At 34.8% G+C, this 16277-nt stretch overlaps 1 protein-coding gene across 1 annotated transcript; it reads left to right on the top strand.

Moving 5' to 3' along the window:
* The first annotated feature begins 13668 nt into the window (after positions 1 to 13668).
* On the top strand, positions 13669 to 15556 carry LOC129888594 (cytochrome P450 71AU50-like). Its single transcript, XM_055963548.1, has 2 exons — positions 13669 to 14719; positions 14809 to 15556. The coding sequence occupies exons 1-2, from the start codon at positions 13847 to 13849 to the stop codon at positions 15418 to 15420; spliced, it is 1485 nt and encodes a 494-aa protein (XP_055819523.1). The 5' UTR covers positions 13669 to 13846; the 3' UTR covers positions 15421 to 15556.
* Positions 15557 to 16277: the final 721 nt, after the last annotated feature.

The raw sequence follows: 16277 nt of genomic DNA, 5'->3' as shown, positions 1-16277 counted from the left end.
GAGTTATCTTTGGTATCTTTTGAATAAATCTTGAGGGTGAGCTAGGGATATGTCTTAGCCCCCGCCAAGTCTAAGGATGTAGAGGTATTGTTGGACAAGTTGATGATGTCTATATTGTGAATGACCTTTATTCTATGTTATCTCTCATAGTCCTATTACTCTATTTATTTATGCTTTTGTTTATCATTATCAATGAAATGCTTAACGAATGCTAAGTGTCTTGGGTGAGGTACCTCTGGGTACTTCATTCGCCGTGTCATATCTAGACCCTAGGCTTGGGTCGTGACATTATCGGTCTTTAACTTTAATGTTATGCGGTGCTTGATCCGGGTGCCAACTTGTATTTTATTACTCTTTACCTTGCTATGATATTTAATGTGTGCCCCGATGTATTTTTAGAACCTTTTTTGGTTTATACTCTCGTTGGTAATTCGGTATTAGCCAAGAGAGCTTATAGAAATTATCCCTTGTTGGTCTTGCAGAAAGTTATTCCATGTGATCTTGTTGAACATGATATTTCTGATTTTGATATCATTCTTGGTATGGATTGGTTACATGCCACTTATGTATCTATATGTTGTAGGACACATGTGGTTAAGTTTCTCTTTCCTAATGAGCCTATTCTTGAATAGAAGGGTAACTATTTAGTGTTAAGGGTCAATTCATCTCATGTCTTAAGGCTCGGAAAATGATTTCCAAAGGGTGTATTTATCATATTGTGTGAGTTAGGGATGTTGATTCTGAAACTCCCACTCTTGAATCAGTCCCTATAGTTAACGAGTTTTTTGATGTGTTTCCCAATGATTTTCCAGTGTTTCTCCCTTAAGGTAAATTGACTTTGGCATAGATCTCCTTCCTAATACCCAGCCTATTTCTATTCTTCCTTACCGTATGGCTCAGGTAGAACTTAAGGAGTTGAAAGAGAAATTGAAAGATTTGTTGGATAAGGGTTTTATAAGGCCAAGTATTTCACCATGGGGTGCTCCCGTATTATTTTTTAGGGAGAAATATGGGTCACTCCGAATGTGCATAGATTACCAGCAATTGAATAGGTAACTATAAAGAACAAATATCCAATTCTGAGAATAGTTGACTTGTTTGATCAATTACAAAGAGCAAGTTACTTCTTTAAGATTGATCTCTATTCCGGTTATTATCAATTAAGGATAAGGGTGTGTGATATTTCCAAAATGGCATTTCGAATAAGGTATGGTCATTTTGAATTTGTAGTAATGTTATTTGGTTTGACTAGTGCTCCCGCTATTTTCATGGATTTGATGAATCATATTTTCAAACCATACTTGGACATGTTCGTAGTGGTATTCATTGATGACTTCTTGATTTAATCTCGAAATGAGGAAGATCATATGGTTCATTTGAAAATTGTGTTGCAAACATTGAGAGACTAGCAACAATTTGCCAAGTTTATTAGTGTGAGTTTTGGCCAAGGAAAGTTGCATTTCTTGGCCATGTGGTGTCCGATGATGGGATTAAAGTAGATCCAAAGAAAACAGAGGCAGTTAAGAATTGGCCTAGACCATTATCCCCCTCGGATATTAGGAGTTATTGGGCTTAGCCAGATACTATATAAGGTTTTTTTAAGGGTTTTCATCTACTTCTTTTCCTTTAACTAATTTGACCCAAAAGAAGGTGACATCTTAATGGTCGGATGAATGTAAAAAGAGTTTCCAAATATTGAAGGATCATCTTACGTCGGCTCCTATTTTGACATTGCCCAAAGTTTCAAATGGGTTTGTTGTTTATTGTGATGCCTCATATGTTGGTTTGGGTTGTGTCTTAATGCAACATGTTAAGGTGATAGCCTATGGTTCTAGGCAACTTAAGGTACATGAAAGAAACTATCCAACCCGTGATCTTGAACTTGTGGAGGTTGTATTTGCTTTGAAAATATGGCATCTCTATCTTTAGGGGGTGTATGTTGATATGTTCACTAACCATAAAAGTTTGCAATATATGTTTAGCCAAAGAGACTTTAACCTTAGACAAATGAGGTAGCTTGAACTCTTAAAAAACAATGACATGAGTGTATTGTACCATCTGGGTAAGGCAAACATTGTAGCCGATGCTTTTAGTCAGTTGTCCATGGGTAGTGTTGCATATATTGAGAAAGGTAAGAAGGATTTGGTTAAAGATGTCTATTGATTGGCACGTTTAGGTGTGCATTTGGTTGACCTCAATGATGGAGGTATCCTTGTACATAATAGCTTGAAATTGTCTCTTGTGGCAGATGTTAAGGCCAAACAACACAATGATTCGGTGTTTGTTGAATTGTAGAAGTTGGTTGTCGAAAAAGCTATTGAGGCTTTCTCCTAGGGGGGGAGATAAGGTACTATGTTACCATGGTCGTTTGTGTGTTCCTAATGTCGATGGATTAAGAAAGTTGATATTGAATGAGTCCCATAGTTCTCGGTATTCAATTCATCCGGTATCCACCAAGATGTATTGTGATTTGAGGTAAGTGTATTGGTGGAATGTCATGAAAAAGGACATATCGGAGTTTGTGGCTAAGTTTCCTAATTGTCAACAAGTTAAAATTGAGTATAAAAAATTAGGAGGTTTAGCTCAAGACATAGAGATTCCTACTTAGAAGTGGGAAGATGTGAATATGGACTTTGTAATGGGTTTGCGTTGTACTAGAATACAACATGATTCTATTTGGGTTGTTATGGATCAAATGACTAAGTCAACATACTTTCTACCGGTTAAGACTTCCTATGGTGCCAAAGATTATGCTAAGTTGTACATTCGTGAACTTGTGAAACTCCATGGTGTTCCTTTGTCGATTATATCGGATAGAGGTACTCAATTCACTTCATATTTTTGGAAGTAATTTCAAAAGGGTCTTGGTACTAGAGTTAAGCTAAGTACCACTTTCCATCCTCAAACCGATGGACAAGCCGAAAGAATGATCCAAACTTTGGAGGATATGTTAAGAGAGTGTGTGATTGATCTTAAAGGAAGTTGGGATGAGCATTTTCCATTGATTGAATTTTCTTATAATAATAGTTATCACTCTAGCATCTAAATAGCTCCTTTTGAAGCCTTGTATGGGCGAAGATGTGGATCTCCGGTAGGATGGTTTGAAGTGGGTGAAATGACATTGATTGGTCCATATTTTATGGTTGATGCTATGGAGAAAGTAAGACTCAGAAGAGAATGATTGAAGATGTCTCAAAGTCATCAAAAGTTCTATTTGGACACTAGGAGAACAAAACTTCAATTTAATATGGATGATTAGGTGTATTTGAAGGTTTCAACTATGAAAGGTGATCGCGATCTGGGAAGAAAGGGAAGTTGAGTCCTACATATGTAGGACCTATAGAATAGTGAAACATGTTGGTAAAGTGACATATGAGTTAGATTTTCCATTTGAGTTGGCTATGGTTCATTTGATATTTTCATGTATCAATATTGAGAAAATTTGTGGGTGATCCAAACTCTATTGTTCCATTAGAAATTGTGAGCATTGAAGAGAATTTGACTTATAAGGAAGTCCTAGTGGAAATCTTAGACTGGAAAGTAAAGAGGTTAACGAATAAAGGTGTTGCGTTCATCAAGGTGTTATGGAGAAATTAACAAGTACATAGTGCTACATGGAAAGCGGAAGCGGACATGATGAAGCATAATCCATACCTCTTTCCTTCTGCTCAAGCCTAAAGGTACTAAATTGTTCATGATCGAGTCAATTAAACTCCTCTATTATAGTTCCATATATCATTCATATGGATGTATGATTCATAAAAGTGATTTTTCAAAAGCCATGTTTTATGATAAGTATGATGCTTATATATTCTATGCATTTTAAGGTGTCCTCATATTCATGTTGGATTGCTAGTCCTCTTTTCATGTCTTTCCTATGCTAGTTGAATCTTATTGAAGGACGAATGTTCCCAAAGGGGAGATATTGTAAGACCCCATAAGATGAAAAGATGAACGAAACAAAAATTTTCAAAAATGGATTGAAACTGACTCAAGTTTATGAGTCAGTCTATGAATTGTAGAAGTTATTATAGGTCTTAAACTTGACTCGTGTAGGTGGAGAAGAGGATTGGAAATTTGGATAAGTCAAGTTAGGATCTATAAATCTAATGATGACTCGTACAATAGTCTATGCCTCATAGAAACAAGTCGTAGAGCAAGCCTCAAACCCTGTGAATCACTGACCCTCAGAATGTTTTCTACAACTCAATAAGATGAGTCGTAGAGAGGTTTATGACTCATAGAAATGAGTCATGATGAAACTTCAGAGACTATCACCTTACAGGTTTCTCCGACCTATAAGATGATCCATTTTGACGACCTGTAGAGAGGACATGAGTCGTAAACATGACTCGTAGAAAAAGTAATGAGGCTCAATTTTTAGGCCTTTCTCAAGACATGCAGGACGAGTCGTAATGATGACTTGTCACCATATCTACGACCCGCAGTCTCAAGTTATAGGGTTGCCCGATTAGTATTTAGGATCTACCCCTCATTAAGGATCTGTGTTATGTATGTATTCCGTGGAATTTGACTTAGCACCGAGTGGACTTGAGGTAGAGGCCCTACCAAAAGCCTTAGTAGCAGCCTCATGTCTCTTAAACTACATGCCACCATAGGTTGCCTTATGTCTTAGCTAGTAGATCCACATATAGCATATGTATATTCTAAGAGGCTTCAATGAGGTACCTCCGTGTGTCTCATTCGCTATAACACGTCTAGGCCTTAGGCTTGGGTCATGATACAACATATAACTTTCATGATAGATGGTAGAGGAAGAGTTTTTAGTTAGGATGAGTTAGAGTACACTCAAACCAAGAGAGGAGTTTTATGTTAAGGTGACATTTTGTTAGTAAAGATAAGTATATATGTTGAACGGAAGGGAGGAATAGTCACGAGTTTATAGATTTAAGCTAGGCTTATGATTTTTATGGTAGAGACCTATGATATTCATATGTTTATGAGATTAGCTAGGCATGGAGGTATAATGAGTGAGTAAATAGTACTTAGGTTGTTAAAGAAAATGTGATGACAGATTATAGTTAGACAGACTGTGAGATAAAGATCGATTATTTGTCATGATATCATAGAGGGTGAGTATTTCTTAATTTTATCTAGTAGTTGTGAATTAGTATAGTATGCTAGAGGTGTGTAATGTACATATTTGGTACTAGACCTTAAGCTTGAAATTTTGATGAGCATTGTGATAAGGGAGATAGCTTTATGAGAGTGATGGTGATATTTTGAAATTTTCTCTAGTAGGCTTGGCATAGTATATGCGAGAGATTAAGATATTAAATTATGAGAAGTGTGTGTTACGAATATGGGGTATGTGACCCTTAGATGAAAATAGTGAATAGTGTCTAGTCATTAGGTAAGAAGAGGCTTAAAATGTGTATCTGAGATAATAAAGTTGTATAAGGCTTTAAGTTTATGATTTGCTATGTGTGCCTAGTTAGTATTCTTTTAGTTGCCAATATAGAGAAGGTTGGATGTAATTTTGTTTTTTGGTATTCATAAGAATTAGGTCGAAGGGGTTATATATAGATGATGATGAGTCACCTGTTATAGTTCAAGTTTCCTTTAACTAAGTTATGAATATGTGAACTTAGAAGATAAGTGTTAGCAGGCTAAAAAGAAGAGGTTAGATCATAAGAGTTAGAGAAAGCGATTGTGTACGCCAATAAGAGAAGCAAGTATAGAAAGATTCCTATAAAGATAGAAGAAATTTAAGAGAATTATCTTAGAATGAAGCCTTAGTAGCTATTTTGTATCTTCGAGTATAGTATAACCAGAGAGTTTAAGTGTTCTTGTGTTTAGTGATACCCTGGCCGTGTGAAGTATTGTTCTTATAGCTTAGTGAATGGAATCAGTTCGCAGGCTCAAGGTAGTGACCTTTGAGCTAAGAGGGAGATGATGAGGTAATTAACCAAAGTTAGCCTTAAGTTTTATGAAGTAATGAGTTGACCAGGATGATACATCAATGCTTTTCCATCTCTTATATTCCTTATACTTCAGTCGAGGTGATACCCTACTCCTGTCTTATGTATGAGTTCCATACCCATGGACAAGAACCATGCACTTCATGTTGATTCACGTTCATGCTCAGTTCCATGAACTCATGATAGTCCCTAAAGAGCTAGAGGATCTATGTTACACCATGAATGTTCTTAGATCAGATTTCTTGAATGAACCATGCTTATGTATTTTGCTCTAAGACTTGCAGTGATTTTTTTCAGTCTTGATAGAGATGTTGATGATATTAGTTGAGTTATGGAAAATGGGAGAGAGTGTGCGTTGTTCCTTATTGTGATAGTTTTGTGTGTTTATTCCACTTAAGGTTATAGAAGTAAAGGAAGAGAAAAATGGAATTTTTTATGTGCAACAAATAGATAAGAATATAGTGGTGTGCCTCTTAGTAGGAGTCAATGAGATTGTGGGTGTAGAGATGCTAAGGTAGACGTGAAAATTCTTAAGTGATGTTGACTTCAAAGAAGCCATAAACTGGTTAGAATGATAGGCTTGAATGTGTGGTTGTCATTATGTGACTGATTATAGTAGGCTATTGATGACTTCATGTTAAGAGTTTCAAGTGAGTGTATTGGAGTGGTAAGAAGTAGTAGTATCATCTAAAGGAAAGTCCCTACAGCAGCATATAACATGAATCGCACAGTTCAAATTAGTATGATCATCTTATGTAGCACCTTGTGACTTTGAGTTAGACTTAAACACAGTAAGAGCATGTTGTTAGACTTAGACCTTGATAGAAATATTCATATGTACCCTTGTGAGAGTTATGAGTTGCAACCGATGAATATATGTATGTAGAAATAAGGGTCGCCAAGCTCAAAAGTTGTCAGTTGTATTGCTTAATGCATAGTAGCCCTATTCTTATTCCATGCCCAAGGTACCCATGTTTCATGTCAAAAAGATCCAGACAAAGTATAACAATGGTCCAAATAATAATTGTTCATGCTTCATGAACCTACGTAAGTTGACTCAGATACTCAGACCTTATTAGTACTTCATAGTCAGAAGTCTCTAGCAAACCATGTCAAAAATTCTTTTCCAGAAGGTTATGGAGAATCTTGATGAAATCATGATATTATAGCCTCCTGTCATTTCAGATTCAGTATCTATTCGTTCCTCCAAGTGTTGATGTTAGACATAATGTTTCTATTACTATCTCTGATTTAGCACCTTCTTGAGTTTGAGTAATTGAGTGAGTTATTCTTGAGCTTGAGTCTTTGAATTCTTGCATTGTATTCATTCCTTGAGTATTTTCCTATCTTGGACATCATTCGAGGACGAATGAGTCCAAGGAGGAGATATTGTAACGCCCCACAAATTTCCTTTTCAGAATCTAAATCTTTAATCATAAGTACCTAAGCTTGAAACAGGTGGTGTCCTACTTGTGCTTATGTGTTAAGATTCATTACAATAAGTGGTAAGTGTATTGGAGGTGGTTTAGGATCATAAGAGACCCCTAGTATAAAATTGAGTTGAAAGCTTCCTTACCGATTGAGTTTCTATATAAGATTTTACTTGGGTCAACTTCAAACAAGCATATCTCCTAGAATATAAAGAATTCGGTTGCCACATTTGGAGTTCAGAGTAAAATATTATGCTCAATTTAGTGAATCCCTATCAAAAAGTCGCATCTTCATGACAACCACTATGGGCCGGAGGTCTTCTGTGAAGGCTTGCAGCAACTTTATTTCAGCAATTTCCTACAGGCATCTCAGGTTTAATTTGGTCCGTCCTAATGCTTTTTAACCCTATTCTAACTCGTTTTTCGATGTTTTGAAGGAATACATAATTCCACTAACTTGTTTTTGTCTCATAATCAGCAATCCAAATAATCTAGTCTCAAGAAACTCTCTCAACCAATCTAGGATTCTTCTTCTTGATCAAGAATACTAAGGCTTTCAAGTCAAAAATTCAAGAATCAAAGAGAAGCCCTTCACCCAAGGTTTTTCCAAGTTATTCCACATTAGGAACTTCATAAAAGAGTTTATTTTTCTCAAGATCAAGCATCGAGGTTGCAATATCAAAGGTTTCCTCTAAGAATGCTTATGTGTTTCGAGTTTCGATTGTAATATCAATCTTCCATGTATGTAAGTCTACTCATAACGTTGGATTGAGTTCGTCCATATGCCTTAAATCTTCATTGAGTCGAGTTGAATATGAATTTGAGTTTCAATCCGTTAAATTGAGTTCTTGAGGTATTTATGTGATTCGTCATTGAATTGTTTATATATATGAATATATTATGATAATTCCCATGATTTGAGTTATTGAATTTTTGTTCATGATTTCATTCACATGAACCCTAGTTTAATTGATGATCATTATGTTAACATGCATTCATTTTGAGTTGATGAGAATGGTTTTCATGCATTAAACAAAGTATGTTTTTAAACTGAGGCCATACATATTTAATTGAGTTTTAAAAGAGCATGAGTTTAATTGAGTTTGAGTATTGAGTTAAATAATTTGAGAAAGGCTCTGATGTGATGTGGATGATTTTTAAAAGTATATTTTGAATGAAAGAGCATGATGGTTTGAGATGAGATTGAGTTTTGAAAGGTCTATCGAGACTAGATGAGATGATTTGATTATAATGATTTGATTGAGCATATGAGCATATTCAGTTTTTCAGGAGTAGTATTGAGAACCGATTTAGGTAAAAGTATATAACAACTCGAACCCCATAAACTCTATAGTCGGAGTAGGATAGAGGCTAAACCTCTCTTGTCCCAAAAAGAAGACTTTGATTGATTGTGGTTCCATTGAGGTTGATTGTCCCTTAACTTGGCAAGGTATTAGATGGCAACGCCAATGGTGATGCAAAGCATTGTATCATAAGTAGCTCATAAATGATCATTGTCGGTTAGAGAAACTCCCAAAAAATGAATGTTTTGATTTGGTTGAGTTGCATATCATTTAGTCTATTTCAAAGCCTCCTTTATTTTAAACTTGCATGCTTATTGAGTTGAGTCGATTTGAAAGTTGAGTCCCTTGAGTTGAGTTGCATGATATTGAGTATTGTTGATTGTATTTTCTTTCATCTATTTTATATACCGTACATTCCATGAACTGATACCATTTGGCGGCGCATCATTTTATGATGTAGATATAGGTGTTAGAGATCATCAACAAGTGCACCATTGAGGATCTATCTTCTCTAGTTTTTAGTGAGACCTCTTTTTATTTAGAGGAGCTCCTTCATTTTTAGCTTGATGTTATTTTATTATTTATTTGAGGTAGTCATGGGCTTGTCTCGGCTCATTCCTAGTAGTTAGTAGAGGCTTCATAAACTTAGTAAAGTTGATTCATATTGAGTCTTTCAGAGTCTGTTTTTAAAATACAACTTTCATTATTGAGTTATAATATTGACTTACATCTTTATATGAGACTTTAAATTATTATTTCAAGATTGATGAGACTATTTTAAAGTGCCCTCTTGATGTTACTCTTTTATCAAGTTAAGTTTTCCACTGAGTGATTGAATGGCTAATCAAGATAAGTGGTTCACTTGGGGACATCAATGGTCTTTGAGTTCCGGCCACTCCTAGGATATACTCTCGGGCATGACATCTGTATGGTGTCATAGTGTGTAGTTGTTGTTGGAATTTTCTGCTAAGTTTAGTTGGATTAGTCCTTAGGTGGCTATGTGATTTGCGGTGACAGTTAGTATTCCATTCTTGATTAGTTGACTCCTATGGTATCTTCTTATTGTAAATAGGTTGTTAGTTTGCTCTTTCAAGTGCATTTATTGACTTTGCTCTTTTCTATATGTAACCTATCTCTTTACTCTTATTTCATGTACTACCATTTGTTAGCTCCTGATTAGATAATTGTGTTGTATTTACCTGGTTATATGTTATCTATACTTGCTTTATCTGTGGAGCTCAGTCCGCCTAGGCTTACTGAGTACCATTTGTTGGTACTCATACTACACTTCTGCATCCTGCAAATCATACTATGTGTTATCATCATTGATTTGGACTAGTGCAGAGCAACTATTGATTTAGAGATTGGGTGACCTCCTAGCGTCCGGAGTTACCGATTTCCATCTATTTTGGGCTAGGACTAGTCTTTACTTGCTTTGAAAGACTGTCTGTACTTATATTTGTATTTTAACAACCTTGTACTCCTATTTTGATTTGGATTCTCCATTATCAACTAATGCCAGGTCTTGGGGTGGTTCCTTGTATTTTATTTCAGTTGTTCTCGTTCTTCTCAATGCTATTTATTTTCCCGTTTTATTTATTCATCTTCCTCTTTATAACCCATTGCCTCTGGTTCCTGGCTAAGGGTAAAGGATTAGGCTTACCTACTTGTGGGTTTTAATAGGTGCCATCATGGCCTGAGAAATCAGATCGTTACAAAATATTTTCCTTGATGATGTCCCTTTTGTCCCTTTCAAACAATGCTACAATTCTATGGCTTTTCACAGTATGGGTTGTGCTTGCTTAAAGGACTCCTGGGTTCTCAAGTTTGAAGCGAATATTACTGGTGTTTCTATCCAAGGCATTCCAGTGTTTCTTCTCCTTCGAATCCTCTGCCTCCTCAGTCTCTAGTCTCTAAACTATTTGAAGACATCTTGGAAAAATTCTCTGTGATGGATGGAAAATTTAAATTTCTTCAGGACCTCCTTCTCGCTACTCACTTCAAGATGGACCGGATAAATGAGTCTATGAGCTATTTCAAAGAACATAGGAATTGATGTGGCAAATATTCGTCTCAAGCTAGACCAATTAATTAAAAAAGTTGTTAAAGTCGCAACTGAGATCCAAACAAGTTCTGAGGTTGGGGCAACTTCTATCTCAAATCACTTTGATAACCTGAAGACTAGCACTGTCAATACTCTATGTTACTTTCTCTGTCCGCATTAATATGTTTTCTTTTAAGACTATTTTAAACTAATGAATCTTTTTATTGTTTTTGGACTATAAATGGACATAAGCCCATCTGAATAACTCTTATGTTTTTGCTATGCTATTACCTATGATGAACTCTTCTAATATTTGCATATGTTGTTGTGCTGCCTCAATCTATATATGCATTTTGTTTTTTTTTGTTGATGCCAAAGAGGGAGGAAAATATGAAGACAGTCAACTCTCAACTCTCAAACTTAGGGGCAACCAACAAGCATTATATCACAAACTCAGGGAGAGTCGACTATCAAATATTCTGCACTATTAAAAAGTGAAGTTGACTATCTGTATAAAAAATGTCATCATCAAAAGGAAGGAGATTATTAATGCTAATTTTGGTGATGTATGTGCCCAAAATTTGGATAGAATGAACAATAAAAAGAAACAAATCAACCAAAGGATGAAGAAAAATAATTAGCAGCTATTAAAAGAAGATATCAAATCAAATTGATATCAGTCTTAAATGAAGAAAGACGAGATCGGGTAAATCAAGATGAAGGATTCAAGGAGTTGCCAATCATGCTAAAGAAAGAAGATCAAGTAAATCAAGTCGGAGGAGTTCACTCAATGAAATTAGAATCAATCGTGATGGAAGATTACCAAAGTCAAATAGGACTTTGCCTTGTTTTTGAAAATAGGATTTTTCTTTCTTTATCCAAGGATCAAATTTCTTGGGTTGAACTTATCTCACAAAGAAGACTTTAGTACTTATTTATGATCAAAGAACCTTTGAAGAAAAACATACGAATTTACTAAGCCTTCTTACAATTTCTTTGTTATACTTTTACCAAACATTGTATTCTGAGAATAACTGTGTAACAAACAAAGAGAAGAGAGAAAAGTTTTTTTTGTGAGGTCTTGTATCAAAAGAATGAAAGAGAGACAAAAGAAAAATATTGAGAATAGAACTAGGATCTACTGTAACGCATTCAATTTACCAAAAGTTAGAAGTGAACACCCTTTCAATCCAAGGAGATTGGAGTAAAATCCATTCTGAATCTCAACCAACATCAGTTGTTGAATTTCTTTTATGCACTTTACTTATTGCTTTATTGTTTAAGTATACCCAGTTAACTGCTTAATTAACCATTTAAGTTAACTAAGAAAATTAAAAAAGATTAATTCACCCCTCCCCCAACACTTTCAAATAATACTCCATATTATTGTGCGATAAATAACTATCAATGTAAAATTAGGCTTGTAGAAATTTTATCAAATATTAGAAGATAAACGTGAAACACACGCTCCTAAGAACTAGTACAATATAAGTATATTCTTTAATATAAAAAAGAAAAAGATGTGCTTTGCCATTTTTTTAATATGACCAAGAAAGAAGTTCATCAGTACGTATTAAATTATTGTTGAAGTTGTTATTTTTATACTCAATTGTTGACGGAAAGGTTTTGGTCTGACTGCATTATTATTTCTTCATCTACAATGGCTAATAAGTCTTCTCTTATAGACTAATTTATTCCGTCTATTTCATTACTTTTTATTTTATGTTAAGACAAGATGGTGTCAAACGCATGCTAAAAAGATTTTGACCGCTAACTTATGTCTTTGTGCTCATAGTCATATTCTCTATATTTTTATTTTCTATTAAATATTTTTCCTTTTTCTCATAATATTCTGGGGGTGAAGAATGAAACATCATAAGTTCTTCAATGCAAGTTTAACGAAAATTTGAAAGGGAATCCAAATAAAGTAAAAGCATAATACATAATCGTGTTTTTTAACTTGGCTTCAACTCATGACATCTTTGTCCTTCAGTTTTGAATGTGCACAAGTAATTACTTAAACTTGTATAAAATTGAACAAGTAGACACGTCCTACATATCATAATACACGTAGGACATCATGTAGGACGTTAATTACCACATAGAATGTATGTGTCTACTTATTAAACTCTATACATATTTAAATGTCTATTTGTGTATATAAAAATTGGAGAACATAAATATCAGATAAAACCAAATTAAAGTGGACTCTTATGTATTATGGGTAAAGTAAAGGTAGCACAAAGTAGTTTATGCCTATTATATATGGGAGAAATGATAACAACCAAAAAGGGTTTCCAAAACTCATGAACTTAGCTAAATGTGTCTTAATTGATACACTGCCAAATTTTCATTAAAGATCAGTTATCGAGTAAAAAGAAATAACCATTTTTTGCGACGGGCAAAGACAGCAAACCAAATTCTTCTATAACATGGAAGGCCAACTTTGTCACAAATCATCAATTAATTTGTCAAGTATCTTTACACAAATAGTCATGTAGATTTTATTGTTACTTTCTTTAATCGGTATACACATACACGATCATACATATATTCTATATCGGTCGGCTATTTTTAATTTAATTAGTAAAAAAAAAAATACTATTTTAAAAAAATCTGACGCACAATTAACATTTTAAAAAATCGGAACAACATAAATTCTTCAAAAATATATTACTGGTAGAGTGGGGACTCTATTCTCTGTTTTTATTTAGCTAGACAGTTCACATGACCCCATAAAAGGATCTTCCTTACTATATACTCAGTTTATTTAACTAAAAAATACTTTTTCCCGTAGCAGACTAATTTTGACTAGATCTCACTTGAAATTAAAAAACTATCACATGGATATATACACACACACATCATTCTTGCTAACCTACTACATGAACATGGTACCTATTTGATAATTCTCCTAAATACCCTCAACAGAACATTAGTATAAAAAACATCTGTCTTTCCCTCTCAATTAACTAAATCCAACTCTAGTTTTCTCCAAAAGGAATTTTTATTCTGCACAACAAAAACCTTGATTCATCACAATTCATTTTAGTTCTCAAAATCTGCTTTAAGGTTGAGTTTTAAATCAGATTCATCTTGCGTCGCTTTTGTGAATATATATTAGCCATGTCTTTGATATGGGAAGCACTAGTAGTAGTTTCTTTTGTGTATATCTTGTATGAGCTGCTAAATATCCATAAATTAAAAAAGTTTCCTCCAGGTCCAAGAGGGCTTCCCATTCTTGGACATCTTCATTTGTTAGGGAAAAAACCTCACCATTATTTACAAAACTTAGCCAAGAAACATGGTCCAATTGTGTATATCCGACTAGGACTAGTACCTACAATCGTTGTCTCGTCTGCCAATGTAGCCGAGAAAATCCTCAAGACATATGATCATATCTTTTCTAGTAAGCCACATAACGAGGCAGCTCATTATTTGGCGTATGGCCAGATGAATATTATATTTTCAAAGTATGGACCATACTGGCGCAATATGCGCAAATTGTGCACTCTGCACCTTTTGACTAATCAAAAGATCAATTCATTTCAATCCTTGAGAAGGCAACAAGTTGAGCTTATGATCAAATCACTTAAAACTGAAGCTCGTGATCGCCTTGTTGTTGATCTTAGCGCAAGAGTTGCTTCCTTGAATGCTAACATGACTTGCTTGATGGTGTTTGGAAAGAAGTACATGGATGAAGATTTTGACAAGAGGGGATTCAAAGCTGTACTTCAAGAGGTTGTGCATTTAGCTGCAACACCAAATCTTGGAGATTTTTTCCCCTTCCTTGGTGTAATTGATCTCCAGGGATTCACTCGCAAACTCAAGGATCTTTCAAAGGTGTTTGATGAGTTTCTTGAGAGGATTATCTATGAACATGTTCAATCAGATGACCAGAAGCAATCCAAAGACTTTGTAGACACCATGTTGGACATTATGCAATCAGGAAAAGCGGAATTTCAGTTTGACCGCATTCATATAAAAGCTATCCTCTTCGTATGTTATTTCATCCCTCTAATATTACAAGGTCATCATACTATTAAATTTGTTTGTACTAATTTCCCCTGTTTCCTTTTCTATAACAGGACATGATTGTTGCAGGGATTGATACTTCAGCAACATCAGTAGATTGGATACTAACAGAGCTTCTTAGGCACCCTCATGTGATGAAGAAACTCCAAAAGGAGTTAGAACAAGTGGTAGGCCTTGAAAAAATGGTAAAAGAATCAGACTTGGAGAATTTGAAGTACTTAGACATGGTTGTAAAAGAGGGAATGAGGTTGCATTCCGTAGTGCCAGTAACGCAACGTGAGGCCATGGAAGATTGTGTAGTTGACGGATTCCACATACGAAAGGGATCCCGAATCATGATAAATCATTATGCAATTCAGAGGGATCCAAATGTTTGGTCCGAGCCTGAGAAGTTTTTGCCTGAGAGATTTGTTGGAAGCAATATAGATATTCGTGGACGTGACTTCCAACTTTTGCCATTTAACTCTGGTAGAAGAAGTTGTCCTGCATTACAGTTGGGGATGATCATTGTCCGCCTTGTCGTGGGGCAATTGGTGCATTGCTTTGATTGGGAGCTTCCAAATGATATGCAGCCTTGTGATTTGGACCTTGAGGAGCACTTTGGGATAGTAACATCCAGAGAAAAGCATTTAATGGCTATTCCTACTTATAGACTAAACGAATGATGGATACCAGGATTGTACTTTTACGATTTTCCTGAGCTTCACCTGCTGTTCTGCAAATACTGCATTAATAATACATCGATCCATGCCTAATTAGAGTGATATTCTTCTTACATAACCTTAACGCCTCAAAGTTAATAGTTGCATATTTGAAGCAGTAATTACAAATAAAATTAAATTGAAACTTGCACCACTTAGTTCTTTCTCGTTAGTTTACTCATGAAGTACCCTACAGATCTGTTGCATTCCGTTATTTTATTTCAAAGGTAGGGGAGGAGCAAACAGAGAGAAGTTTGAGCTGGAATTAAGTTATGAGATGCAAACACAAAAATACTCGTGTTGGCAAAATATTATAAGGGTATTTTGGAGAATTAAAAAATGGGGAAAGTGTTAACCTACTTCCTCCATGTAGTAATTTACAAGGAAAAGGAGCAAGAATACCCCTAATCTATAGAAAAATACTTAAAAATAATATTTTTTTATTTTTGGTCCAAGGATACCCCTAATTTAGTGGAAATGACTCAAAAATACTCCCTTCCACCTTTTGATCTAAAAATACCTCCACCTTTGTTTTTGCTTCAAAGATACCCTTCCTTCCATCTTTTGATCTAAAATTACTCTCAAACCAAATTTAATTGAATTAGATTCTTTTTCTAATTAGTTATTTTTTTTATTTGTTCAAAAAGATAATTTTTTATTTATTCAAAATCTTAATATTAGCTCACCCAATATATTTTAGGATAAGCTAATATTAAGAATTTGAAGTTTATAACTCATCATAAGTGAGTTTAAAGAAGACCCTTAAGTCGGTTTAAAGTATATAACTCATCTTCGTCTCTTATTTTATCATTGTTGTTCGC

Source organism: Solanum dulcamara, chromosome 1 (assembly GCF_947179165.1).
Source record: "Solanum dulcamara chromosome 1, daSolDulc1.2, whole genome shotgun sequence".
In the NCBI taxonomy this organism is placed as follows: Eukaryota; Viridiplantae; Streptophyta; class Magnoliopsida; order Solanales; family Solanaceae; genus Solanum; species Solanum dulcamara.
Note: the sequence above shows the minus strand (reverse complement) of the source record. Positions and strands in the feature narration are given on the sequence as shown.

Bases quoted from the DNA above. Each gene is read 5' to 3' on its own strand.
- LOC129888594 (XM_055963548.1), top strand. From the start codon at position 13,847: ATGTCTTTGATATGGGAAGCACTAGTAGTAGTTTCTTTTGTGTATATC. The intron at 14,720-14,808 runs GTATGTTATTTC...TTTCTATAACAG, and splicing joins ATATAAAAGCTATCCTCTTC to GACATGATTGTTGCAGGGAT.